At 37.7% G+C, this 19,801-nt stretch overlaps 1 protein-coding gene across 1 annotated transcript in view; it reads left to right on the forward strand.

Annotated features, from left to right (window-relative positions):
- Positions 1–570: 570 nt before the first annotated feature.
- The window catches only part of MAP3K7CL (MAP3K7 C-terminal like), a 28,130-nt gene continuing 8,899 nt past the window's right edge, over positions 571–19,801 (forward strand). The window contains exons 1-4 of the mRNA XM_058018425.1: positions 571–637; positions 1,139–1,247; positions 9,208–9,266; positions 17,498–17,613. Of these exons, the coding sequence (XP_057874408.1) occupies positions 1,178–1,247; positions 9,208–9,266; positions 17,498–17,613 (245 nt within the window). The 5' untranslated portion in view covers positions 571–637; positions 1,139–1,177. The remainder of the gene's footprint in view (positions 638–1,138; positions 1,248–9,207; positions 9,267–17,497; positions 17,614–19,801) is intronic.

Below are 19,801 nucleotides of genomic sequence, written 5' to 3' on the forward strand. Positions count from 1 at the left end.
GCTCTGTTGTCTGCTCACAATGAGTTAGTAAATTCATTGTATTTTCCTGATGAATTTGGTTTCTAATTCCCTAAGAAGTTTGCATGGTAATTTGAAAGCATAATTGTCCACCCATTTGGTATGAATACAATGGTGGACTGCTGGATAGCAGTCCAGAGTCCTAAAATAATTTCTTTATGGGCAGATCTTTTGCATGCACAAAGTCCCACTAACTTCACATTCTCCACACATGGTGCTAATCAGAAGATTAATATCTTTGAATTTCAGCAGCTTTGTGGTAGATAATCAAAGGGATTGTTTGCATTCAGCTATTCAATAGAATTTAGCCAAAAGTGTTCATTCAAAAGGTTAAATTTACTTAGTAGAGCTCAGAGTACAACTTCTGTGGGCACAGAGATGTTTTAATTATACTCTTAGTAGCTAATTTTTTTATTGCTCAACAGTTCTTTAGTGCCATATTTGAAATGAACTAGCAGTTTTCTTAATGGACAGGGTTTCATCACAGTAAAATCACTTTTGGGAATCGATGGTCTCAGAAGAAAGGCAGAGGACTGAGTAAGGTCCCAACCCAGGAGCCAAATCCATGCAGACAGACCCCTACACCTGCACAGGCTTCCACTGAAGAATCACCACCAAGGTTTGGAGACCCCCATGTATTTTTGGCCATGAAGTGTGTGACTTGCAGGAGCACTTGGGCTGGGGAGTGGTGGAAGGTAGGAGGATGAGTGCCTCCTCATTGACACCATGTGGAGTGGTGTGCACGGTTCCAATCACAGGGCAGCCTTGGGGTCATGTTACTCTCAACTCCCCACCCCTTCTTCCTTCTTCACCTTCAGAACCAGGCAGTATTGCCACGAGTCAAGGCTGGCTGAAGGGGCAATGGCGGGGAGCAAGCAGGTGAGAAGAGAGGCAGCTTCCTTTGCCACTGTTCTTTCTAATCTATAAATAGCAAAAATAAAAGCAGATTCTGCACTGAATTTCACTTAAATTCTTTTTAAATGGAAAAGAGAAATGGCGCTCCCTTGACTTTGATTCTAAACATCTAGCTAGGATGGGAAAGTGCATGAAAAGCATTAAAACTCATTTGTTGAATGATGTCACATGCTCTGTAATAAATATATTTTTTGTACTATTGCAGCTGGAGCAAACAAGTAAAAGCATTGACTCAAGTGCCCACATGATCACCACGGCCAGGGTACCTGCTGATAAGCCGGTACGAATTGCCTTCAGCCTTAATGATTCCCCAGGTACAGTTCAATTTATGGAGTAAAACACAATGCTTTTAAATTTAAACCACAACTGCTTTTAAATTTTACATTAACTTACCAGTGTTTACAATATCTAATGTAGTCCAGTGAAATGGATGGATTTTTTTTCATGAGTGGTATCTTGTGGTCAGTTTTCCTGTCTGATAACTTTTAATGTTTCCATTAACAATTTCATTAGACTAAATCCACTAGATTGACAGTTTCAATCTTTACTTTCTTTCAGTGGTTTGTGGAATGCAATTAGGATGGTAATTAACTATCAAATTTACCTGCATGTGCAGTACGTCTTATTGTGTGGAATTGCAAAACAGGAAAAGTAAAAGGATAAATTTGTCTAGAGGAGGAAGAGACTTTTCCTAGGGGGAAGGTTGGAAAGTGCCACACATGCCCAGTTTGGTGAAAGGTTTCAGGAAACAGGTGCCCCACATGGCACGTTCTCTCAGACAGCAGCAGAATTTCATTGATGTTTATCCTATCAGCTCATGCTGAGGGAGTATTAATTTCCCCAAACATACCCTGTACACACATGGACCCTTTGGAGTAGATAAATATTATTGGTTTGGACCTTCAATATTATTAAGGACCAGGGAGCTGTTGCCAAACACTGAAAGTCAAAATTAAATAAATCAAAGGGGAAGCTTAAAAGCATCCCAAAAAAGTGGGCTGCTGCTTTTGCTAAAGGTGAGTGCCTGGAGTCAGGGCTGAGATGTGTTTATGGCATGAGGTGTAAGGACAACTGAAACCTATGCTGTTGAGAGCTTTATGGGACTCTGCATTGTAGGATAATGTGATGGTTGGTGCCTGAGGTTTGTGTGAACAGAATCTCAGCTTGAATGCAATTTGCTATTTTAAAAATATTTTATAATATGCATTATCTTTCCTAGCTAATTGTTGTGTACTACTAATTTTCAGCTACAATACTGAAATACAATCTCATCCCTTAAGCAAGGGAATTAAAAACCAAACATCTTCATATATTATTGAACCTAACTTTCAATTCATAAAAATGAGTGACAAAGAAAGATTAGGACAAGGAATATAAAGAAACATGTGATAATCTATGTGCCTTTTTCATAAATTAAAATAACCTGGTAATTATATTTTTATTACAGAGACCAGTAAGGAATCATTCAAATCTCTCAAGATACAGTCACATGATAAATTTCTTGCAGGAATTATGGCATAGATAGGTCTTGAAGAGAGATGTAAAAGAAAGGGGAACGCTCTTAGAAATGATGAAAAAAGAATGCTAATGTGAGACACTGAAAACAAGTCAGGGAAAGCTGAGACCATGGGAAAATCAAAGAGAGCAGAGTGGTTTGTGACAAGAGACGGCAGTAGGAAATGACAAGGTTGTGAATAGCTTGCAAGAAGGGAACATGAAAGGCAGGAAGCCTAACTTCCTTAACATTGCATCATATTTTATTTTCTACCTTTTTATCCTGCTAATAATTCCAACCTCTTTCTTAACCTTTACAAAAATAAACTCAGTTAGGGAAAGGTAATCTTTTTCTTCTGCATATTGTTAAATTGTTCCAAATGTTAAAATTGTTAAAATGTTGAATCCTTTATTGTATTGTCCAAATATTCCTACAGTATGCTATCCAGAATCTTCATGAGTACTGATAAAAAAGAACAGCAACCAGTAGAGTGAGTGCCATGCTCCCCTCTGCATCACATCTGTTTGGGGGCTGCCAGTGCTAACAATAGTGCTAACACTATTGCTTTACCATACCATAAGAATTTCAAGTGCTTTTATGTTAGGTATATTTCAAGAAGGCAAAGGAAATAAGCTTTTAATAGGTGTAAAAATTTCCAGCAAACCATAATTGAATCAAGAGAGTACAAACAAGTATTTAACACATTTTTTTTAAGATGAGCTACAAAAACATTCAGAAGATAGACAATTAGGTATTCTGTAGTAGGTGCTTTTTTTTCCCTTACTCTTTTATATTTTTTCACCTTTTTTTTCTCCTTGATGTGATATTTGTTTTCAGTCCAAACAGGAGTGACCTGATGTGTGATAGTAAAGCATCAGCTGAAGCTCATGCACTGCTAGGATACAATAAGTTCTTGGCAAGGGCTAAGTGGTGAGGAAATCTCTCTGACTTAAGCTTTTCCTTAAATTCTACCTCACTTGAAAGGCACAGTGACACATTTTGCCAAGAAAGGCTGCATTCTCCTTCCGGGGGCTGTGCAACTGCTTACTAGGAGGAACTGACAGCATAACTGGATATAAAAAGAGGAAATGGAATGTTTCTTCTGGGTGGTGATTATCTCACTGGCTAGGATTGTAACCAAGCAGTGGGTGTGAGGAGCACTGAAAGGCAAAACTACTCCCAGCTTATGAAAAGAAATTACTTTGTGTTAACTGACCTACAAAACCAGAGCTGGCCTGTTCTGAGTGTACAAGAAATAATGTGTCTTACATTATTTGTCAGTCAGCACCTGATGACTGAAATTCTGGCCAGCTTTGTGAGGTATTTTTAATGTGATACTAGAGTAATCAGTTCCTTAAAAGTCTCAGGAGCAGCCCATCAGAGGGTGCTATATAAGAAGACAGTTTTATTGTGTATCTCTTATTCCTGTATATATAAATGTCTACGTTTGGCCCTTTCACTCAAGTTCACTAACACATTTCCCAGGATGTGTCTGTGCACTCTATCACAGCAGTTTGACTTAAGGTACCATTTTAAAGTAATGAATTGGAAACATACTGTTTCAACCTACCTTATATCACTTGGAAACTAATGCAGCTTGAACTGAATGTGGTGTTCCAAGATTCAAATAAGTGTTCCAAAGTTGAAAATTCATTGTGGTTTGTCAGCATCAATTTCATGTTAACCATGAAATTGAATATGTCCTAATTTTTATCAATCTTACAAATACATGAACTTCATGGGATTTTGACAGCTGGGTTTGTTTTGTGTAATAGTTCAAAGGGAAGATTTGTAGGTTCATCTGTCTTTACCTTGCTTTCTCAAATAAAGGCTTGAATCTAGCTGAAAAGTTCTGCTCATGGTATGTGGTGATAAATGACTGGGTCTGAAATTGTTAGTGAGTTCTTTAATTTGAAATTAGTCTACCTCTGACAGCACTTTACTGAAAAATCACTGACAACAAAGGCAAAACATAGATCTTCCAATGAACCTAATGAACCTATCAGACAGTGGAACAGCGTCATATTTTTGCAAGCATGGCAAAATTACTCATTTTACTCTTCTTTATGCTCATTATACTAGTGACTACAAGGAATTTTTTGCTTTTTTGGTTTATCATGCTAGACTGTTTTGCAGTGGTTGCTTCCTCAAAAGCAACCTTCAAATTCCTACCCCACTCTCATATTGGTTGTGATGGCTCCAGGGGTTTTCCAGCACATTGATTGACAACCAGGATTGCTGAATATATATGGCTAAAATTTACAGAGCTAATTTCATAAATCTACACCCAACCTACAGGGCTTGGTTCTTGGGGGATTAGATGGGAAATCAGGTGAGACAGCCTCAAAGGGACATTCATCTGAGGATGCTTAGGTTTCAGTGAAGGTATATGAAGCAGAAGGACTTTGCTCTTACCTCTTCTGTTATGGACTGTTTCTATTTTTGTAGGTCCACAACTCTCATTATTGAGCAAGCCTTCACATCCTATTCCTGGGTGGGGCAGTGGCCGTTCCCCACTATTTTACCAGTGAGGTAACTGTGAGGTTGTGCGAGGTCGTGGCAGGCAGGGCTGGGAATAGAAGCCCTGGAGCTGCACAGAGCAGTGCCAAGTTGCAGTCACTTAGCCACACAGCCTTCCAGGATGAATCTGATGAGTCTGTGCTTGTCTGCCAGTGCCCAGGCCCAGAGCTGCTGCATCTCACAGTCCTCCCAGGGCCAAGGCTGGACCCTGACAGGCGCTTTGCCACTGTTGTTGGTGCAAGTTGTGGTGCTTGCAGTTCAGTTTGAGCACTTTTCCTGTGCAAGGGCTGATCCACTTACAGGATAGCAGCCTACTTATGTTACCAATTTAATTCTTTAATTTAGGAGGAAGAGATCTGAATACATTGGCCCACACATGTAGGAGGAAAAAAATAGGACCTGACTGTATAATTAAATACTGGATCATAACTCAGTTACTCAAGGAAGCAGAGCTGTGATTGGCATTTCCTAAGTTTCAAGTGCTTGATTTAGCAACCTTAATGTGCTTTCAACACATTTAAATTTTTTATATTCTATTTCTGTCTATCTTAGTGAAGATCATAGAGAAACTAATTTTCAAGATTATACTGGAAGTGAATCAGATGTTGTTCTTAAAGGATTTACTGCCTTTAGCTCACAGTTCAGTTAAATGGAACAGCCATATAGGAAAAGATTTGGGTACTACACTTCATTGTGCCAGACCCAAATCTTTTCTCAGCAACATGTGAAGGATTTCTCTCATTTGACTACCTGGTGGAGGTCTGGGATATTGGAATCTCCAGGAGCCCAGAACACGACTAAATAAGTGAAGCTTTCCAGAATCAAGCTTCATTCTCAAATGTGCAACTTCAGCATGAATCAGCTGCCTCAGGGCTAGTAGTGAGCTTTTTGTACAAAGCCAATCTCAGAGTTAATAGAGTTCAGATACTCTTTGTAGCAAATGACAGCTTTCAGCAGCAAGCCAAGTGAGCATGTGAACCTGATAAAACAAACATGAAAATCACACTATTTCAAGCACACAAACTGAGTCTTTGGCTAAAACCACATGGGTTTTAATCAGGGTACCTGTCTTTAGGGCATTTTTAAATATAGAACTTCAAAATTAGATGTGGGATCTATGGGAAATCAGGAAATGCTACTCATTTAGAAATCATGTGACAGATACATTAACTTAGGTGCCTGTAATGAAATCCCTGATCTGATTCTTTCGTATCACAGGATAGTGCTGCTGACTTTGCTGGTATGGCCATAATGTGCACATGTACATTTTTCCTTCTTTCTTATTTCCTTTTGACCAAAATCTTGACTCATTTTCAGGTGCAGTGAGTTGCTGTCTCTCCTTTTAAAATATATTTTTATTTTAAACGAAATAAGTTTTCAACGTCCAGCTTGAATTACAAATAATTTTTCCTTATGTGTTTATTTATAGTGACTATAGGGATAACATGTTGTTTGTAACTGGTGAAGAATCAGCCTAGATATTTTCAGAGATTTGTGGTACAGAGAAGCCACTAACTCTATTATAAAAGAGGTCTTTGATTATATAAGTGATTCCTTATAATAATCTAGATTTTAATTAAAAATTGATAGTTAATTGAGAAAAGGGAGAAAAGAGGTATTTCAGAGTTCTGTTTTCTAGTTAAGGAGAGGTAGAGTAGAAAATAAACACAGATCAGGAGATAGTTTTGAGAATGTTTTGATCTTCAGAATAATTTCATTGGAATTTCAGACATTTGTGTATCTGATTTTCAGAGTCAATATATTTTTAAGACTAGAAGTCAATGTGATTTTGACTGGTATTCTGCTGGTAAGGGCAATAGCAATTCTTCTGAAAAAAATGCAAGAGTTTCTATCTTTCCTCTTGACATCCTGAATACATCCTCAAAAATGTTTTAGGAGGTGAATGACTGCTTTCATTTGCCTTCTCCTTGTGTGAAATTTAAGTTTTCATTATTACCAAGTGATTTTTATTGTTATTGTTGTGGTTGTTACTTTGACAACAGTGAAATACTGATCTGGGGCAATAATTTATTTCGCTGAAAGCTGTGGGGAAAGCCTTTTGTTGTTCTTTTTGTGAAAAACAAGATTGTAGTTAGCTATGAGGATTTCTGTTATTTTTTGTAAACTAAATACTTCAGCTGAAATTCTCAGAAGAGCCAAAGAGAATTAGGAACTCAGGATAATTTCAAAACACTGAAGCCTGCAGCATTTCTCGATGATGTTCTGCACATCAGATGATGATCTAAACAAGTCTTAAACTAGTATAACTAAAAAAAACCCCTAGCAGCTGTTCAATAGATGCTAGGGCAAGCCCATTATAAAATGTACTATGGTATGTCATAATGGTTAGGATACCAGTGCATTCTATTTTTAGTACCATTGACTCAGTCACTTGAGTTCAAAAAATAAGCAGGGAACATCTGTTTATTGAAAGGATTTCCTCTACATTAATTTCTCTCTCTATTCCATCCTTTATAATGTATTCCAAACTTTTTAACTGGTTCCTTTCAGCGTATTATTTTCCAATATTCTGACACTGCATTAATTTTATTTTCTTATTAATAGCTGATCCTGTGAAAATGTAATTACTCTCTGATGTTTCTTCAAATTTTTTTAATCATATGGAGTGTTGCTTTTGCTGTGTTTTTCTGAATTTTAAAGATGTTCTAGATCCCTCAGTAAAGCTCCTGTAGCAAAGATTGTACTGCTGGAATTGCCAAATCAAATAGCAGTTTAAGTGCCATCCATGACTCTGGTCCAATATCTCTGTCAGAATATTTAACAGCTATTCAGCCAAATACCTGCAGAGCAGCTGTAGCCCTAGTCAGACCGAGTCTTATTCCGTCCTTCCTTTTAGCCTTGCCATATGATTCATCTTTCTCCTTTTAGAATATTAGTCTATTTATATATTGTACGAGAAAGCAATAGCAAATTAAAAATAAACACTTGCATACTAGCATGATACAATTCTGTACAATTAAAGCAATTTAAGTATTTTCCAGAATGGGCATGCTTGACATATGGTGTGAAGAAAGAAGGGTGACACTCACCTGACACGGGTATGACTTTTTGATAATGTAGCAAGACAACTACTCCATGAAAATAACAGGAACTTCACTTTATTTCCTGAGGAAAATGAAGAGCTTTTGCTTTTGTATCACTATACTTCTTTTCTTCTCTGAGCATCTATTTTCAGAGGCTGCCCAGCTCTAGCTATATTATTGAGTAAAGCTCTGACCATGTGTTAGCCAGTATGTTTATTTTTCATGGACAAAGGTGACTTATTTTACTTTTCCCCCCAACCTCCTTTGCTGTATAACCACAGAGGCCAGGAGAAAGATATATCAAATATTAGAGAAATAATTTAGATCCTAGTCTATATTCTTTTAGAATACTTCTTTGATATGAGGTCCTCTTGGTCTTGTTGGGGTTTTGTTGCTGTGTTCAAGCCTACAAGTACACAGCAGGTTGCAGGATCTGAACTGTGATAGCAATTTTCTCCTGGAAGAGAAGGAGAAATCCTTATTTAATTTTGACACATTACAAATAACTGACTGTAAGCTAATAGTAACACTCTCCTCACCTCCCATAACCTGTAGTACGATGAATAAACAGTCATCACAGTCCAATGCAAAACTGAGAGTGTGAAAGTCACTGAGAAAGAAATATTGCACTGGCGCTACCAAGTGCGATTCGTATTTCTGATCTCAGGCCAGCTACTAGTGGGCAGGTGTCCACATCACAACCCTGACATAACTGGTGCAATCTGTCCCCCACCTTTGCTGGAAGCCTGTTCTAAAAATAAACAAAAATAAAAATCCCAAACAAATAAATAAAAACACAGCTTGGTTTGTTGTCATGATGGAACTAACTCTAGCCCATAAGGTTTGTAATTGACAGGTAAAGTCCTTTAAGACAATTCTTTACTCAGCAGTGTAATGGAGAGAGCTCAGGAAGAAAAACAGTTTAGATTTATTTGTTTTATTAAAATATCACATGTTCTACTGGAACAACTCCTTTGTTTCTTAATCACTGCAGTGCAAAATAGACTTTCTATATTTCTAGAACATAAACTTTTCTTATTACCAATCCACTAGTATTTTCAAGGATTCTACTGAGGTGTAAAAGATAAGATGTGGGCGTGTTTTCAGGATGCCAATATTACTGTCCATATATGCAGTATAGAACTTCATGAAACAGATACCTTGAAATGCCCTCTTTGTTAGACAACAACTTTTAACATTGTGTTTACCTTTTAGATGATGCTTCCCCTGAAAACTTCTCTTTGGCATTTCCAGAACTAGATCAGCAGCTGCAGGTAAACTTTTCTTCTCTTATGACAGTTCTACTTCACATTTACTATTTAAAAGACTCTGATTGCTACACTATAGTGGAAGGTTTTCTTGGTACTTTTCTAGCCTGTTAACATTTAATAAGACTGCATATATCCATAGAAGAAAACATTGTTTTTTCAAGATCTACAGAAAATTTTTAGTCCAACCACAGGGAAATTATTATTTTAACAATCTTGCCTGCTTTTAAGATTTTCCATCCAATTCCTGCAGTGCTGCTGCACTGCAATGAAGAGAGTTCATTTTCAACTGATGGGAGGAGGAATGAGAGGGGCATTATACACTCTAATGCCTGCAGGCTGTGCTATGACTGATGTCATCAGTTTTCTCAGATGCATTCCAAGAGAATCCTTTGGTGGCCAGTCTGATTTGTCAGCACAGAATGATGGGCCTCCAGTATTCTGGACAGTGAGCAATTGATGGCAACTCCATGGTTCTCTAGGCACAAAGCCAGTTCTGCATCCAGGGATTATTTCCCTTTCCTCTATGCTGGTTCTGGAGTGTTTGCTGGCTTTGGTAGATTACTTCAGGTCATCTGTTTTCCCAGGAGCATTCAGACTTCCTCTGATATTTCACTCTGAAGGCAGTTGTTTCCTGACTGTAAATTGAGAAGGGCATTAGTAGACCACTCTGATGCAATAATGTCATGTTTCCTGTGCCCATCAACTGGTGAGGCAGCACGGGGTGGCTGCTGGCTTCAAGGGTGACGCTTCTGTCCTGCTGCTCTCACCAAAAGGATGACTGAGAAAGGAATGGAGGATGACAGATACTCTTCTTGCTCTATCCCTCTCATCCTGAGGATATGGGCAGGTTCTTTAGGCATAAATAGGAATTAAGGAACCAGGTAGTATGCTAACCTCTTTGTTCCACTAACCTTCCAGTGCAGCAAGCAGGATTGGTATTTTTTTTCCTTAGAAAAATTCAGTTTGAGAAAAGCAATCATGTTTCATGGCTGGAGCACTGAAATGAAAGTAAAGAATCTGCATTTTGTTTCCAACTCTCTCAGTGACACATTGCTTAATCCAGGAGTTGCTTCATCTCTCTGTTCATCTCTGAAATTAGGTTAATAATTTTTACCTTTTTTGTTGAAGATCATTAAGACCAGTAAGTAAGGATTGCTCTAAAAGAGCAAAGTATGATTATTATTGCTGCTATTGATACATAAAAACAATATTGCTAGCATTATGTATAAGTACTTTGAAGGACAAGTGATGATTTTTTTCTATTAAGACTTTTATTACTTTTACATTTCTGGAATCTATAATGTACTCTAAATATGGGATTTCATGATAGGCTGAAAATGCTCTTGTGGAAGCATTCAAATGTTCTGGATATATAATAGCCCTTCAGTAAAAGTTTTTAAGTACACTCTAGCACAATCCCTCTAAGTGTACCCAATTGGTCTGTTAGGTACTTGGCATTTATTTCAGAAAGCCTTTCTTTACTCTCATAATCTCAATATGATAACAAATTCAAAGAAACAATCAAAGGCTTTGGTTAATGTAATTTTCTTTTTATTATCCTTCATAATCTCAGTAATATCAGGGTAGGTGGAAGGATAACTTATGAGAACTACCTGGCTGACTCAACCACTTAAAAGTATAAAATTTGTGGTAGCACTTAATCCTTTTGTTTTCAAGCTTATGTGCATGTTTATATTGCAATGCCTTTATGTTAACCCAAGGGCAGTGAAGTTAATGCAGGGATCTGAGCTGATGCAAAGATAACATTGCATTCAAATTTAGCAATAAAAACTTGAATTTCCTTGCTTTTGTCAATCTGGATTACAGTTTCATGTGATAACTATTTAATGTAATTACAGTATTTTTAATCTTTAAAATTTGAAACAAGCAATACCTGTTACAAAGTTATTATTTACCTCATTACCTTTCTTAGTAATTGTGTTTTTTTCATTTGCTGCAATCCAAACTGCTGTGGGTTTGTCAGAACTCTATGGTATGTGCTTGCAATTCATGCCAGTTTTGAAACAGGTAGTTCCTGTATTACAGAAACAGGTAAAATGGGCTTCACCAGGACCTGCAGAAGTAGTGAATGGTGGTGTCCCTTGTCATTCCATCCATGGTTTTTTCTGTCCTGAAGTGCATTAATACAGAGCACACACATGAAGGGTCGTGTAAATGAACCTTTTAATCAACTGTGGCAATAGCAGCCTGAAATGCTTGAATCTGCAAGAATGCTGGTACATGTGTTCATAATAAAAATATCATATCTGAGAGCCACAAGATTTTCATCAGTGTGCCATAAATATAGTCAAAAACATTTGAATTTTATTTAAAGAAGCAAACTATAAATGCAGGTTATGTGGCTGTATAGTAACAGGCACCTTAAAAAAAAAGTTATAACTTTACAGATTTCAAGCATACAAAGGAAAATTTTGAAACCTGTTTTAAAAACAAACAAACAAAAAGCCTAAATTAGCTGATCTTTAAGCTGGATTTTGAAAGCAGCTTGAAAGCTATGTAAGTTCAGCAAGTCACTTGGAAAATCAGAGCCTTAGAATTCTATGCATGCAGGCAGCAGACCACAGCCTGAGTACCAAGCAATTTGCACCTCTGTTTTAGGCTTCAGGCTCTCGTCCTCCTATGTTAGGCCTTGGCAGACAACTTGGCTATTTGGGCAGAATTACCTAGTGGTCCCACTTTTCCTCCCACAATTCTTCCATACCTATTCCCTGGGCAGCAGTATCAAATGGCAGGGCAAAGTTCAGTGCAGCCTCCCCTCGGCAGGGTAACAAACCCTGCTGGCCAAGCTCTACAGAGGTCCGTGTGGAATTGCCTGGAGAGAAGGTCTTTCTAGGAGACTTAGCAAAAAAAGCTAATTCTCTGTAAGGACTCCTAGTAAAGGACAGTTCTACCTGCAGTTTCTTTCCAAAGAATAAAAATGATCAGTCTGTGTGTTCTAATGTACTGGCTATCTTCAGACTAATGTGTTTTATTTTCAAATTACTTGAAAATTTATTTTCAAATTACTTGTTACATTTTCTACACATTCAGAGAAGCAATTTGTAAAAAAATAACTATTTTAAATCAAAATTTATATGTGATCTGTGGTCAACCAGACATGAAAGCCCTTCATATGAGAACAGGTCAGTTTGAGCTATATTTGCAGCTTTATTATTATTTAAAAAAAACAAACACACACAACTAAAATAACTTCCTGCTAAGTTATCAGTGAAACAAAACTCATATTAATAAACTTCTTGTTTTCAATTCCTTTTGTTTGCAGTATTGGAAATTTTTTGCTTCCCACTGACAAGCAATACTGCTTATTTGAGCTTTGGTGTTTTTCCTCTGTCCCATGTGTGTGTGCCATGTGGTGGGCAGTGCAGCAAGGGTGGGCTGGTTACCCCTGGCACTCTGGCACTGGGAAAATTTAACCTTTGCTTTGTCTGGATGGGTCCTTGCAAGGCACTTCCTTGATGAGCTGCACAGTGACCCTCTGACAGAAATTTTGCTATGGGTTATGTGCTGTAATGGACAGGGGGTATCTGGTGTTCATACCTGCATTGCTATGCCCTGTTCATGCCCTGTCCCATTCCAACACTTCCTGGGACTTGCTCAGTTCATCTCTCTGCTCCCCATCAAAACCTTTATTCCAGCTGAGATCTTGATCCTGAAGAGGAAAGAACACAAATCACATATGGATGTTTTTACAGGGTGTTCTATAGTGCTTTATCTTTGAAAACCAGGTTAGATGGGGCTCTGAGCAACCTGGTCTAGTGGAAAGTGTCCCTGGCAGGGGCTTGGAAGGAGATGGTCTCTAAAGTCCTTTCCAACACAAAACAATTCAATGGTTCTGTGATCTTCTCTCATGAAATTGTGAGCTGGAGAGACATTTATGTCATATTTCGTGCTACAAATCTGTGTCATTAGATGACTATAAAATTGCTGCAACATAGAAAAAGCCCCAACTATTTATAACATCCAACCTTAAGACAAAGTATTGTTTTTCTCACTTTAGTAGAAAATACTCATACAAAAGAAGTAATGGAAATGTTATGAAAGGGGCAGTGGGGTCTGTGTGATATAAGCATTTAGCAGAAACCTTGTTTACTCTGGAACTTTAATTGCTTCTACTGAATGCCAGGATTTTTGTTGGACACATAAATTAATTTAGAAAGTTTAAAAGCATACTGTGTTTCTTAAGAGGATGCTGCAATTGTTTTACTATGTATTGGTTTCCATGAGAATTCCTAGAGGACTCTGCTGCTCTATAATTAGATCAGATTGCCTATGAACTTGATCAGTCTCCTGTAATGCTGCTGTGATAACTTTGGTCTTAGATTATGTAAGACCGTTTTATGCATGTATGTTAACATGTATGCATGTTCACCAAGTCAGAGCATCATACTAAGGTTAGAAAAGAATGGAAAATCTCCCAGAAAGGAGAGCAAAACTCACAATTGCTCTCATCCAGTTGATCTGAATTGTTTGGAAGAAAGAGAACTGTTTACTTTCATAGTAAAACCAGACTAGACTAGATGCACCCTAAGATGGGTATCTGAAACTGGTGGGAGAGTTCCAGTTGCACAACAAAAAGTAACTGCAATGTGCTATTTTTACTTGGCAAAATGTGGGTTTTTCTATCGTAGAAAAGTGCACAAGGCCATATAATGAACATAGGCCACATTCAAAATATTAGCATTGGATTTCCACTTTTCCAGAAGAGTTCAGCTGAAAGTTACCAAATTTACAAAAAGCAAGACACCACTCTTAAATTAGATCAGTGCTGAAGACTTCTAGACAAGCTCACATGAGCTGGAAAAACTGCCTGATACATTTTTTTCTTGAAGCTTCAACTTTTTCAGGAGAAAGTTTTAAATGTTTTTCACAGTTAAACACATAAGTGCAATGATGGTGAATTAAAAAATCAACTGTTTTAAAGCTTTGGAACAGTTGAGTGGCACTGCCAACTCTACAGCTTTTGTGGATATGTAATGCTGATTTTCATATGGCAAGGCAAAAGAACTTGTCATGTGAGTGAAGCAAAAAAAAAGCCCAAACCTGAAAACTTTCATTCTGTGTCACCCCAGAAAAGATTTTCTTTAGAAGATCTCCTTCAATGTACCTTAAAAAGCAGGCAGAGAGGAGGCTACCCAGATGATTAAAAGAATGGAGCCCCTCTCCTGCAAGGAAAGCAAGTCCCTTCCAACCCTTCCAACCCAAACCTTCTGTGATTTTCTGTTTCTTCATGAACTGCTTTTGCATGCTTCCAACATCTTTCATGTCTGGATTCTGAACAAAAGTCTAAATAAACAGTACATATGTCTTGTAAAGATCTACATATGTATGTACAGTTTCAGGATGGTCTATAAAAGGATCTCTTAGTGTCTACTTGCTGAATTCTGTAGAACATTTCTCAATGTTACAGTGAATTACTCAACAAAATAAAAGGAAAAAGACCTTGTTGAAAATCAGGCTTAATAGGACAGACCACCAATATAACTTACAGCTGTAGCTTTTGTACTAGCTTTGTGAACAAGATCAGACATGCTGCATGTGCATATTTTGCCAGCACAGGAAAATGAGGGTGGATGACACTGAAGCCTGAAGTAAACAGGATTAAAAGCAGAAACTGTGGCCATTAAATGTAACCTACTTTGGCAGGGATGTTTTTTGCTTGTCTAGTAGGTATACTTTTATTTATATTAATTTATGGACAGGTAAGGTACAGCAAGCTCAGGCTGTTCTAAGAGGAAAGTAAAGTATGGCTGTTTACTTCTGACTGAAAAAAAAGCATACTGCAAATTGAACTTCATTAAGGCCTTCTAAAATTAGTCACCTTGGTAAACTAGCAATCCCTTAACATAAAGATGTTATGCAGACTTCATGGAATGCCATTGGGCATTCTGTAGTGCAGTATCTGCAGTACTTCCCATTGCCTGGCCACAGACTGTTAAAAAAGTCCTTCCACATGGAATGGAGATTTGTATCTCTCCTTTTCCCATGTTATTGCAGGAGAAAGTGTTTGCTAAATAAGCCTGTTTCACATGCTACTGACCAGAAACTGCTCATGGATGCTGTAGATAATATCTCTGGAGCCTTTCTTAGTAGTTTCCAAATTACAGAGGAGTAAAGCAAATTCTCCAGTTCTGGCTGCCCCATCCCTGGAAGTGCTCAAGGCCAGGTTGGACAGGGCTTGGAGCAACCTGGCCTGGTGGAAGGTGTCCTTGCCCATGGTGGAGGGGCTAGAACTTGATGCTCTTGAAGGTCCTTTCCAATCCAAACCACTCTATGACATGATCCAATGGTATTCTATCTAGTCATTTGAAAACACTGTAACATTAATGTTTTAAAGAAATAATACACTAACAATTTAAAATATTCTTGTATAGTGCTTACTACCATCAGACAAATTGAGAAGAATTTTAAGAATAGAAATTAGAAAACTGATTGTTTAATTCATTTTAAGTTTAATTTAAGTGCTAAAATATCAGTGTAAGAGAAAATGTCACTGAAGAGGAAACAATAATAGGAAGGGGTTTAAAAGTCAGCAACTGGTTCTAAGTGAGCCTTAGATACTAAGTTTCAGCATGACTTGATAATTTTTAGCTCTCTATATATATCTTTTGAGTGGGAAGCTGGAATATAGAAACTGAGCACTGTTTTAATTTTTAAACTGGTTTAAACCAGCTAGATTAGTGGAAACTAAATTGGAAGCAAATGCAAATGGTCTTTTCTGCTTTGTTTTGTTGTGTTTTTCTTTTGAAGTATCACTGTTTGGGGACTTTCCCCTTGATACTGTTTGAAATTGTTTTATTGTGACACACTTGGTGGCTGATCTCTGGTAGATAGCAGAGATGCTGCTTTGGCTCATCCACACATTCTTGGATTAGAGCACTGAGACTTCTATATTCAGTCTTGCTAAATTTATGCTTATTATTTGGGTGGCTATATGAATGGTGCTCTTGCTCATCCTCACTGAAATGCAATTAAAAGCCCTTTTCTAGGGATTAGACTCATCAAATATTGGGCTGCCCTTTCCCTGGGTTCCCAAAATCTCCAAGATCAGGGAGAATTAAACAATGTGCTATGAAACAATCCTGCTGCAGCAGTTTTAAATTTAGACTATGGAATATGAGTGTCTGTTAAAATTTCAGTGAGGAATCACATACCAACCACAAGTACTTGCAAGCTCCATACATTGCTTACATCTGTGCTTTGGGTTATGTCTGAAGCCAGCTCACCCTGTCTCCCAAACAAAAATGTTTTACATCTCTGTCTCTGAGCATGTTTAGTAAAATTTAAATTTTCAGTTTAGATTAAAAAAAAGGATTACAAGATCATAAATAGGAAAAGTCTGCCTACTTGGGCTTTTCTTTTCCTAATAATGCCATTAAGGGAATATTATATTACACACAAGAGTCAAGGTAGGAGGACAGCAAGAAATGCAAAGTAATCTACTAATATTGTGGAAGGCAATTGGGTGTTATTTAAATGGGCAGTAAATTAACTATTTTAAGTGTTTCCTTTTACTTCAAACAGGTGGCTCAAGCTTGCTATTTGGAGTTCATTTACAGTCAATAGATTCATGGCTAATAACTTAAAAATACTTCCTGAAAGTGTTATAACCAAAATGTGACAGTCAAACCTGAAGCCTGAATTAAGATGCATTCTTTTTTAAGGAGCAAAAAGCACCTACATTTAACCAAAATGTATTTTCAAGAATTTTGATGAAATTTACATAAGGAGTCCTAGGACAGCTTGGTTTTATTTGCCATATTTATTACATTCAGGATGCATTGAAAAAAAAGATGATGTTGCTGCAATGATGTCAGTTCCTGGCAGTGTAAAGATGTGTGTGATAGGTCTGATCAGTGCATCAGCTTTAGGATTTCCATATCACTCTTACTGAAAAAGAGGGTGGCAAGGGAGAAATCCTTCTTTGAAAAATCTTCAGGATATTTTGCAAAGCTGACAAGGAGAGTTCTGAAAATTCTCACAATGTTTGAAGTTTTACACATATGTTTGAAATTTTACATATATTCTTATGCAGGGAACTGTTTTGGGTTTTTTCCTTCTTTGAAAGGCCTTCACTAGGAATAGTTGGACATATATTGCAGTTAAGGGAAAAAATTCTTTAGGTATTTTCACAGGAATTTAGATAAATATTGTAACTTTCAAAATATGTGGGGTTTAAACTAATATTTCATTCTAAAAACTTCTTTTTCTTAAAGCCTCTGCCTCCTTGTCATGACTCTAAGGAATCTATGCAGGTGTATAAACAGCACTGCAAAATAGCAGAAGAGTACCACGAGGTCAAGAAAGAAATTGCTCTACTGGAAGAAAGAAAGTGAGTAATTTTCCCAAAGTATTTACTGTCCTATATTCTCTTTGCAAAACCCTGTTTGAAACATGAAAGCTTAACACTGTATTTTCTGACCTTCTATACATATATGCTTGTATATGTATCTATACATATATTGTAATTGTGGCCTTCCAGTATCTGAAGAAAGCCTAGGAGAAAGATGGAGAGAGACTATTTATAAGGGCCTGGAGGGACAGGACAAGGAGAATGGCTTCAAACTGAAAGAGAGGGCAGGGATAGGTGGGATATTGGGAAGAAATTCTTCCCTCTGAAGGTGGTGAGGCCCTGGCACAGGTTGCCCAGAGAAGCTGTGGTGTGCCATCCCTGGAAATGTTCAAGGCCAGGGTGGACAGGGCTTGGCTTAGAGCGACCTGGCCTAGTGGAAAGTGTCCCTACCTGTGGCACAGGGTTGAAACTGGGTTATCTTGGGGGTTCCTTCTAACCCAAGCCATCCTATGATTCCATGATTTCATGCCTCTGCCTGATGGTCACAAGTTGGTCATTGCTCTACAGGATCTACTGAGGCCACTAAGGGCTGTCACAGTTCAGCTTTGTGGGTGTCCCTTAAAAGCTTCACTGGCAGCCTCCAGGTCACATAACAATCCAGCTCATCTGGTGTAGGTTCCTTTTCAATTCTAGTTTTTTCAATAAACATTGCACGCTTTAATGAAGAACAAAATGGATCCTTATTTAGGCTTAGAATCCTTGACAATGTTAGTAAACATCTTTCTGTGAGCTGCTTTGGTTTTGTGTACACTGGTTCAATATACACTGGCATCTCAGCTGTTCATACCCAAAGTGAATAAGCTGGAGGATTTTTCTCTTGTCTATGGCCTGTACTCACAGCTCTGTCATCTTTTGCCTGACTATTAAATGGCAAAGTGCACTCTGTGGCTGTCAGTCCCTTTCCACAAGAAATCTGAAAAAGAAATTTAGAGAGAGGAAAGACGGTGAATAGTGAAATCTCTGCCCAGCTGACCCTGCAGCTCAGCCAAGTTTGCATCCATGGGAATCTTCAGCTGCAGAAGCAAGAGGGAAACTTGAAATCCTGTAGGTCTTACAAGACAGCCAAAGAACTCCCTGAATCCAAACTATGCAGGGTAAGAAAGTGAGATGTCTTTATCTGGGTTGATGGCTAGAGCCACAATATAGTTATTTTTTGCGTAAAGTGTCAAAGCTAGTTGAAGTTTCCCTGCAAATCCCCTTCCACTGGAAGATCAGTGTGGCACTCAGATGCTGACAGATTAGAACAAAAGCTAAAAAAGATGATGACCAATGTCATGGGAAAATGTGTTTTGCATTTGATTCATATTTGCAGTATTTGCATTTGATTCACCATTAATTGAAGTTGGTCAATCAAAAGTAATTAGTATTTTTAAAAAGATTAGAAGATAAGTAATTTGTTTTAAATTTGCAATGATTTTTCAAATTTGGTTGTCTGATACAAGCTGCTTACATATTTAGCAATCAATTCAGTGGAAACCATGTGTCCGTCTACTCTGAAAATCCAAGCACAATATAAAATATTAAATGATTGTTTAAGTGCTTGACTTTAGTTGTATAAACACCAAAGGTAGGCTTCAATCATTTTGGTTTTAGAGTCTACTAATATAAATCCAATTTCATTATTATTGGCACAACCCTGAATCAGTTATGCCTATTTATGAAGAATGCTTGGAACCCATGAAAATGAGACATTCACATATTTTTTTGCACTTTCTGGAATTAAAAAATTGCTGTTTGAATGCAAATTTTTAATCTATAAATCTGTGGTACTAGCTAAATTAGAAATGCTTCTTGAGAATGGCAGGTACATGCACGAAGTTATTTACCTGAACTCACAATTATCCTAATCAACCTCTGAGCCCAGAGGTCAGCCTCTCAGAGGTGCTTATCTTGGATGAATTCAAGGGCTTCAGGCTGGCACTTTCCTTCATTCCACCAGTGGATGTCAACAGTGGAACAATGTCAGGAAGCTTCCACCACTGCTGTCTGTGCTGAACCTGTTCTGGGAATACCATGCCCCAGTAAACAGATGTTTGAGTGGCTGTGTAAGGCAACAGATGGAATTATATTATTGATACTTACATGTACTTTCTAATTACATATTTGTAGCCTTTTGTTCACATGCTGTATAGCTGTGAAATGTCTAAACATAACAAATATCAGGGCA

The sequence above is a fragment of the Melospiza georgiana genome, chromosome 2, assembly GCF_028018845.1.
Source record: "Melospiza georgiana isolate bMelGeo1 chromosome 2, bMelGeo1.pri, whole genome shotgun sequence".
NCBI classification, from domain to species: Eukaryota; Metazoa; Chordata; class Aves; order Passeriformes; family Passerellidae; genus Melospiza; species Melospiza georgiana.